We start from the raw sequence: 10018 nt of genomic DNA, 5'->3' as shown, positions 1-10018 counted from the left end.
GTTTGAAAACTCCAGATACAGCTTTTTCTGGGTTTTAAAGAGATGGATGAACTGGTTGCCTATCTGCAATGCATCCATCGACTCTTGCTCAGTTATGATTGCATAGTTTGTTAAATTAATGCATACTCTTGACTTAGGACATGAGCATCCATACCAGTTTTTACCATACAAATCCCACCTTCTCGTGAGACCCAAGTTCCTGAGGTCGGTAAAATTGGCGTCCTGAGGAAAGCATGCTGCCTTATTTACCCTTCAAGTTTACATGGCTAGTAAAAGCTAGTAATGGTATCATTTTAGGTATTCCATGTTCGTCGAACAAGCTTGCTTCAATGCCAACCACAAAGGGTAGCTACACCGCAGATTCAGAATGACAGTTTCATTACCACAAATGGAGCATTCATTTCTAATCTATGCATAAACAACTCGTGGTGAATCAATCCAAGATAGGTTTCTACAATACTATCCTTTCCCGAAATGGAAATTATCACATTCGAGCATGAGCATGAGCATGAACATGAACCAGCAATTACTTATGAAAAAAAAAAAAAAAAAAAAAAAACCATGAACTAACAAGAACTCAGTATACAGGGTGTATAAAAAAACAAAACAGAAAATAGACGAATCACAAGAACCAATAAATCAGAACACAATACGATACTGGGTCCGTCAGATTATTTGAGATGTCAGATCAGCACGCACAACCACCGCTTTGCTCCGCCTCTGAAGCAACCTCAGGTATACCCTGGAAATATCTGCAATTAAAAATACACAAAAGTTTGTTAAAAAAAAAGGCTACTCATGCATCACATAGGCCGCTCCAAAATCTGAATGATTTTTAGAATATAATACCCATGAGCAGAAAGAAATGCATGACAGATTCAGTTACATCTGTGAGTTAGGATTCACATCTCAAAAAATCTATAAAATGACAAAAATACCATGCTCTATTGCACTATAATGCAAACTACGAACTGGTATAAAAGAACAGAGCAGGGACAAAAAACCCATTGGCTGTTAGCACGGTAGAAATTAAATTTATAACACCAAGCCAATCCAAAAAAGATATCAACATTCAGAATAAACTTACATGTCCTGGTCACGCTCATTGGCTAGAGCGGTCTTGCCAATACTGAAGAATGCAGGATCAACATTATAATCCTCTTTTGCTGATGTCTCAAAGTAAGGGATGTTGCCTTTTGAAGCACACCACTCCTTTGCTTTCTTCTCAGAAACCTGGACAGATGATAATTATAACAACATGCAAGGAACAAAAAAGCACAGATACCATTGCAACTATCTATCCTTACCACACGACTATTCCCACCATCAACATCAATCTTGTTTCCAAGCAGTATAAATGGAAATGTCCTGGGGTTAGCTGGGTTTGCCTGAGGCGACAATGGAAGTGGAAACCATGTCAGCATTCGATAGAAGAGATATATATATATATATATATATATATATATAATCTTCCTTGGACATATCATTGATAGACACAAACTACAAATTATAAAATTGAAAATAATCAACTCAAAGTATCAAAACAAAGGATAATGGCGGTTAACTTGCAAAAAGAACTAATATTTATTTCCAGATGATTGTTAACTTGCATGAATAACTCCCAGACGTATGCAGAGTTTCTATGGAGTTAAAGCATGTTTTGTCCATGCATAGTTTAGCAAACAAGGATCCAGCATCGGCTCCACGTCTGGACAGAGTGGTGGACAAGAGGAAGGAGACGGTGAGGCAAGCCAAGTCTTATGCAGAGGCGGCAATGGGTGGTGCAGGGAAAAGAGTGACAGTGCCGGTGGTACGGGCCACTCCTTGGCGTTGCAGCAAGGTGAAAAAAACAAAAAGGGGTGTGTAGTAGGGGAGCATTCCACCACTGCCAGAGAAATACAGTCAACGTGATGTACCGGAAATGGGGAGTGGGGGTTTGTCCTATGTCTACCTAGAAGAAAGTGAGGTGCAAAGGCTCTGTCTGGTTTGAAAGAGGAAGTTTCAATGTGAAGGAGGAGCTGGGATTATTGAGGAAGGCAGTAGAAGCTTTTCTTTGTAAAGTAGTCAAGGGCTTGAGCCTGGGCCAAGGCCAATTGTATTTAGAAAAGGGAAAAGCTAAGGTGGTAAATGGGTTGAATTCACTCAAGCCAGACAAAGGAAAGGCCAAGATTGGGTTGGACCGGACATGCCCAAATCGCTCACCTAGAATGAAATGGAGGCTAAAACGGGTTGGGCCTTCTTTTGAAAAGGGCTCCACATCCACGTTTGGGCCTATTGCTCCGGTGGGGGCACAGATCCCTAGGCCTATTGGCCCGTTCCCGATACACTGGGCAAGGAGCCACCGGTCTCTGTGCCAGCAACACCTATGTTCGTTTTCGACAACACTTATACCGGAAACCTAATGTTAGTACCAACTAAGCCTGTGCAGACTCATATGTCAGCGCTCTCTGGGCTGAACTGCGACACTATGGGATGGCCACTGTTCTGTGGGGTGGCACAGACTTAGGCGTCGGTGCTCTATGGGCTGCCTCCTGTCACCACGACGGAGAAGGCAACAAGCCAGGAGTTGGAGATCAAAATGTCGCTTCAAAGTTTCGCAAATGAGAGAATGGCAGAGTCTCCGGGAGGCCTAGAGCACTACGAGAGGCCACAGAAGCCGCCTTTGGAGACTTACGTGTCCACGGCCAACCGCCGTGCCGTGCAATTCACTGTTCCGACACTGGAAAAAAGTTGTATGTTGTTTCTAAGAGTGCAAAATCAGTAGGTGAAAGGGGGGAGGTTGAAATGGAAGGAACATTAGTTTTATTTGAGTCTAACAATGGCGGGAAGATGCAATCGCTGCCAACGATGGTGGCTGAAGTGAGGGAGGATAACGGGAGGGGCAAGTCATATGTGTCAGATTGGGCAATCCAAAAAGCTATGGAAATTAAGCACTACGTAGAGATTACATGCGAGGGTTTTGAAGCTGAATTTATGGCATTACTTACAGCCACAGAAGCTGGGACTGCACAATCCAAATCTGATCCATCCCTTAATTCGGCTAAAAAAAGGGAAAGAGAACTCAAGTCTTACGAGGGCAATGAAAGATGATGGGGAGAAGAGTTCTAACCAGGGGCATCTCAAAGGAAAGGGTAAGATGGTTGCTTTATGAAGTCAAAAATAATATCATGGAATGTAAGGGGCTGCATGAACATAATAAGCGGCTCCAACTTAGAAACTTACTTTGCCAAAGGAAGGGGGGCATTATTTGCTTGCAGGAGACCAAGTTGGAAGTCATTACAAGAAAGCTAGTCCAAAGTTATAGAGAGGGCAACATGTAGGGTGGTTGTACTTGCCATCTAAAGGAGCATCCGGTGGAGTCCTAATTATGCTTGATAAAAGGGTGGCGGAATGTATGGGTAATTTCATTGTGACTTGCCCTTTTATCAACTTAGAAGACGGCATCCAATGGGCATTTGCTGGAGTTTATGGCTTGAATATTGATTCGGAGAGAAGGCCAATGTGGGAAGAATTGGCGGGACTTCTTAGTTGATGGGAGTTACCAAGTTGCATAGGGGGTGACTTTAACGTAACTCATTTTCAGAGCGAAAGGTCGGGTGTCTCCCACATCACTACCGCCAAGAGGGAGTTTTCTGATTTCATTTCAGAACAGGAGCTTTCCATTAACTGGAGGTACATTTACTTGGTCCAACAACCAAGAACTCACATCTTGGTCAAGGATTGATAGGTTTTTGCTAACTCCAAATTGGGAGTTACACTTTCCAGATGTAACTCAAAGAAGATTATCCCGTTTATGCTCTGATCACTTCCCATCATCTTAGACTATGGAGGCATCCAAGGGGGTATAAGGTATTTTAAATTTGAGAATATGTGGCTTAAATATGACGATTTTGTAGACAGGGTCAGACAATTGTGGTCTTCTTACAATTTTCAAGACTCTCCAAACTTCATAATGGCAAGAAAGTTAAAAGCACTAAAACATGATCTGAAGCAATGGAATAAACAAGTTTTTGGCAATGTGATTCAGCATAGGCACTCTCTCTTAGATGAGTTATAGGGTCTAGAGGGCGAGGAGAAGGCAAGAACTCTCTCTGAATTCGAGAGAATTCGCAAGAGTCAGGTAGTCATAGAACTTGAAAGAGTAACATTAATGGAGGAGATTTCCTAGAGACAAAAATCAAGGGCACTATGGCTCAAGGAATGAGACAAATGTACAAAGTTCTTCCATAAGGTGGCTAATTTTCATAGGAGGAACAATAATATTGATACGCTCATGGTGGATGGGGCAGTTTCCTCGGATCAACTAGTCATCAAGAACCACATTACGTAGTATTACCAGCACCTCATATCTGAACAACACACCTGGCGACTGAAAGTAAATGGTATAACTTTTTCAGCATTAGATCAACAGTGCATAGGGTGGCTAGAGAGGCCTTTTGAAAAAGATGAAGTGTGCAAAGTAATCCATGGCATGGCTAGTAAGAAGGCTCCAAGCCCTGACGATTTTACCATGAGCTTCTTCCAAGCTTGTTGGGAAGTGATTAAGGGTGATTTTATGCGGGTCTTTCAATATTTTCCCACTAATGCTAGATTTGAAAAAAGTCTTAATGCTACCTTCTTTAGCACTTAATCCCAAAAAGATAGGGTCCGGATGTTAGAGACCATCGCCCCATTAGCCTTGCGAATGAAGTTTACAAGATTCTTTCCAAAGTGCTAGCGAACAGATTGAGTTCAGTGGTGGTAAAGTAGATTTTTAAGCCACAAAATGCATTTTTCAAATGTAGACAAATCCTAGATTCAGCCTTAATTGCAAATGAAGTTTTGGATGGACGACTCAAATCTAAAGAACTCGGGTTACTTTGCAAATTAGACATGGAGAAAGCCTATGATCACGCTAACGGGAAGATCTTACTTTATTTATTTGCAAGATGTGGCTTTGGGGAGAAAAGGCAAAAATGGGTAGAATTTCGCATCTCTACAGTTCAATTCTCTATCTTGGTGAATGGCTCACCGATGGGTTTCTTCAACTCCTCCCGTGGTTTGAGAAAGGGGACCTGCTCTATCCTTTATTTTTTTATTTGTCATGGAAGCTCTTAGTAAGATGATTGTGGGCCTTGTGGAAGGTGGTTACTCTATGGTTTCCCAGTGTGAAATGGTGATTATGGCTCCATTGATATTTCTCACCTGCTATTTGCTGAGGACACTCTCATCTTCTGTGGTGCACATCTCGGGCACATCCAATCTTTGAGGGCTCTACTTCCTTGTTTTGAAGCTATCTCGGGATTGAGAGTTAATCTCTCAAAGTCTGAATTGGTGCTGGTGGGGGTTGTCCCTGAAGCAAAGAATTTAGCCTCTCTATTGGGATGCAAGGTATCATCTCTACCTTTGAAGTATCTTGGCCTACCATTGGGTGCATCATTGCTTACCATTGGATGCATCCTTTAAATCAGAAAGGATTTGGAATGGCGTGGTTGAAAAGGTGGAGCGCATATTGACTTTTTGGAAGAGATTGTATTTGTCGAAAGGTGGTAGGCTCACTTTGATTAAAAGTACCCTTTCTAACCTACCCGCCTATTTTCTATCCTTGCTCCCGCTCCCCACAAGGGTCTCTAACTGTATTGAGAAGCTACAACGAGACTTCTTGTGGAGTGGATTGGGGGAAGAGTTATTTGGTTAATTGTTCAGCTATCTGTACTCCAATTTCTGGGGGTGGATTGGGGATTCATAACTTGACGAAATTCATTCAAGCCCTATTGGGTAAATGATTGTGGAGGTACCAACACGAAAAGGGGGCCCTATGGAAGTTCGTTATAGATTCACAATTTGGAGAGGATGGTACTCGAATGAGGTACGTGGCCTATATGGGGTGGGTTTAAAGAAGTACATTAGGAGACATTGGGAGATCTTCCGAAGACATGAACATATTGTGGTGGACAACGGCTCTCATGTCAAATTTTGCTATGACAAATGGTGTGGTAAACGAAGTCTCCAAGATACCTTCCCTGCCATTTTTGAGCTCTCACGAGAAAATGATGCAACGATAGCCAATCTATTGGTCTTTTCAGTGGCTCCCCTCAATGAAATGTTAATTTTATTAGGGCAGCTCAAGATTGGGAGTTGGAGACTATCGTAGAGTTCTATACAGCATTGTATTCCGTAAGCATGAAAGAGGGTACTAGCGATAAGATGAACTAGAGCCCCTCCAAGAAAGGTATATTCACTGCCAGATCGTTTTACCAAGTTCTAACGAGCCCTAGAATGACCATGTTCCCATGAAGAGTATATGGTAGGCGAAAACTTCTTCAAAAGAAGCTTTTTTTCGTATGGACAGCATCATTGGACAACATCATTAAAAATCATGGATGAGCTTAAAGTTTTCTTTTTTAAAATCATTGCTCTTATGGGCAGGGATAATTGTTTGTAGTGGGCTAAATGCCCATGATTTTCTCCTTTCGATTGTAAACTCTAATTAGGTGCTTTTCATGTATACTCCTCGTGTACTTGGGTTTTGCCTATTCTATGAATAAAACTTCTTGATTACCTATAAAAAAAAAAAAAAACTACCGGAAGTTCGAAGACAAAGAGCGCTCATTAGAGGAATTTAGATTACTTTTTGTTAGAACTTTATTTCTATCGGCCATAGCTGTAGATTTTAATGGCCTTGATGTTCATGATTTTCTTGTTTCCATTCTTCTTCCTAAATAGGTGTTATCTCTTGTACACCATCTTGTGTACTTCGGCTATGCCTATTCTTATTAATGCAATTGTTTACTTATAAAATAAACAATAAAAAACTTGCATGAATAACTTATATTTCAATTCTAGCTTAACACCACAAAGCATGTGGTATGTAAAAAGGTGCAATCAAGAGAAGTGCAGAAAATATATCCATGCGCATTTCAATGTGTAAAGCAGACATTATGATAAAGCTGCATATCATTTTTCTTTGGATAAGCAGATAAGCTTCGTATCATAGTATCAACAGATCATGCTAATCTGATTCAACCAAGTTAAAGCTCCATCATCACACCGAACCAGATTAGGCACTAATAACAATACTACATATATCAGTGCACAATATAATATTAAGAAAACACACATTTTAACAAGAGAAACAAAAACCACATTCGCATTGCAGAATTTAAAAAGATGCATCAAATCTGAATTCTTGGATTTTGCCAAGTCCAGTCTCAATCGCATTTCATATGATTCCATCCAGTTCAGCTTTGGATTCTAGCATACGTAACTGGGTTACTGAACTTAAATCCTATCAGATCCGAACTAGATCCAACCTATCAACAACCTGAATCTCAAGTTGAATGTTTTGCTGAATAAATGGCTTTCTGATCCTTTGGGGTTGAACTTATGAGAGAAAGCAGTTCACTTAATAAATGGCTGTCTGAATCTCAAGGACTAATCATAGGGATACCTTTTCAACATACTCTCTTTATATAGATAAGTAATATCTTTCCCATACAATCTTTATTAAGTGAACGAAAAACTTGAGTTTCTTTGCAATCCATTTCAATTTCTCAAATAATAACTAAGTCATAACAGGATGTGAATTTAAATGACAGGCCAAACAGTTTTAAAGGACGCATTTTTCAGAAATTCAACAAATTGCATTAGGGAGATGCATGGCAAGCTAGCAAATCATTCAAAGCAAAAAGGACGTAAAGAATCAAGAAACGTCTAAGGAACCTGTTTAAGAAACTCCTCGTGCCAGTTGTCAAGAGTATCAAACGATTTCATCACGTTAACATCATAAACTAGGACACAGCAATCTGCCCCTCTATAAAATGCAACTCCAAGACTTTGAAACCGCTCTTGCCCAGCCGTGTCCCAGATCTACCACCGTGTATCCACAATGTATTAGCATGAAACATTCCTAACATCTCAAAAGAAAAGTTTTAAGCTCGTATAGAATGCCCAAATGCCATTACCCACTTGCAGAGTGACGAGCCTGTCATCAATTTGTAGCTCTTTCGTGACAAAGTCGGCACCAATTGTAGCTTTATACTGCTGAGTGAACTTCTTGTGCACATATCTATTAAGTAGTTAACGACCCACAACCACGAACTAGCGTATAATAATCAAAACAATAATAATTTTTGAAAAAAACATAGTAATGCTATATTTTGATCAGAAGCACAGTAATATATATGGTTCAGCTGCAATGCACTAGATAAAATTTAAAATATTAAACGAAAATTAATCGAATTAGTAACCAAATTGTGAGCGAGAAACGCATCAAGAAAGAGGCACGCAATATAGGTATTAAAAAACGAAAATGGAGAACTATAAAGATCGATGAACATTGTAAAAATTTGTATCAATGTATCAGAAATACGTATCGCACAGATCAACCAATAAACTTGAGAGGATACTGATTCATCAACGACGTCTTGCCAACCCTGAAATCCAAAACTAAAATCATCAGTATCCGCGAAGATATAAATGCACACGTTTGTCATGAGTAACTATGTATAAAGCCCTAAGGACGTACCCACTGTCGCCGAGGACGATAACCTTGAGCAAGGTGCGCCTACGCAATGACATGACGGTTCGGATTTGGAGAGAACTTTAGATATAAAGATGGAAAAATATAAAAATCGAGCCTTTTAGCTTTGGATTCCTATTCGATTATCTTGTGCACTTTTCGACGAGCTCCTTTTAGAGCGGAAAAAAAAAAATACCGCCAATTTCGGTAGCTTTCGCTCGTGTATTTCTCTCTTCTTTAATCTTTTGTGGAACCCAACCGCTAGCGGCAAAGCGACATAAAAGGGAGGAAGGTTCTCTTTGCCGCGAGAGCTTTACTCAGACAAACTGGAGAAAACGTTAAATACTGTAGCACCAGAAACACAGATGACATAAAAACACCTATTTTCCAAAATTTATCCAGCTCATCTAGAATGTGCTCTCTATATATATCGTTTCAATCCAAGTGTTACACGCTCAAAGATCCAAATCCTATTCTTATACAAATACTTTTTAATTTTTAATTTTTAATTTTTTAATTTTATCATTAATTAATTATTACAATTTTATTATGTCCAATATTACCACTTACAAATTGGTATAAAAGATACATCCTCCATAATTTGGAGATGACATGATTTGATTAGCGTGATAATTTTAAAATTAATTTTTTTTTATTGATCAAATCCGAAAATCATGTTGGTTGGTCTTAGTCCATGGTGTATTAGAAATTCGGTTTTTGATCCGGTCCAGGAATATGGTTTTTTTGACAAGACTATACCGAATTTGACAAAAATGTTTACATATAAGTTTTTTTAAACAATATTATATATATAATATTATTTTATATAATAGTTATATAAATTAATTATGTAATTTTCGTATAATATATCATTATTGACCATATAAAATGTAAAATAATATATACTATCAATTAACTAATATATAATATATGTTATTATTATGGGTAAAAAAACAAACTAGTAAACCGGACCGGTGGGTTTGGTTTGATATTGGTTTCATTTTTCTCAAAATCAATCAAAATTGGTATGGTTCCGATTTTCTTTTTTTTTTTTAACACATTGGACCGGTTCATATCTATTTATTTTAATTTTTTATATTGTATCACTATAGTGTATAATACAATTATAATATACTACAATATATTATCATTATATTATTATATACTATAATATAATGTATTATATATACTGTATAATATATCAGAAAAACCAAACCAAATCGAAACCGATAAAACCAGAAGTATCGATTTAGAGGTGTAATTTGTGCGGTATCGTTCTTCAAATATCAAAACCGGTATATACCAGTTCGATTCTAAAATATGTCTAAAACATGACCAAACCTAGATACATGCTCTACGATTTACACTTAGGGTACGTTTGGTTATTAAATTCAAATCAACTCATCTCAATTTATCATTATAATTTTTTCAAATTTTAACACAAAATATAATAAACAATTTAACTTTTTTAAATCTCAAAATAATAATAATATTTTATCATCTCAACTCAACTCAATT

At 38.4% G+C, this 10018-nt stretch overlaps 1 protein-coding gene across 1 annotated transcript; it reads right to left on the bottom strand.

Annotated features, from left to right (window-relative positions):
* Positions 1-379: 379 nt before the first annotated feature.
* Positions 380-8891, bottom strand: LOC121244691 (ras-related protein Rab7). Its single transcript, XM_041142864.1, has 7 exons — positions 8507-8891; positions 8388-8414; positions 7948-8047; positions 7702-7848; positions 1308-1388; positions 1088-1233; positions 380-752 (listed from the first exon to the last, which is right to left on the bottom strand). Exons 1-7 carry the CDS (start codon positions 8557-8559, stop codon positions 689-691), a joined length of 618 nt encoding a protein of 205 aa, XP_040998798.1. The 5' UTR covers positions 8560-8891; the 3' UTR covers positions 380-688.
* Positions 8892-10018: the final 1127 nt, after the last annotated feature.

The sequence above is a fragment of the Juglans microcarpa x Juglans regia genome, chromosome 8S (genome assembly GCF_004785595.1).
Source record: "Juglans microcarpa x Juglans regia isolate MS1-56 chromosome 8S, Jm3101_v1.0, whole genome shotgun sequence".
NCBI classification, from domain to species: Eukaryota; Viridiplantae; Streptophyta; class Magnoliopsida; order Fagales; family Juglandaceae; genus Juglans; species Juglans microcarpa x Juglans regia.
Note: the sequence above shows the minus strand (reverse complement) of the source record. Positions and strands in the feature narration are given on the sequence as shown.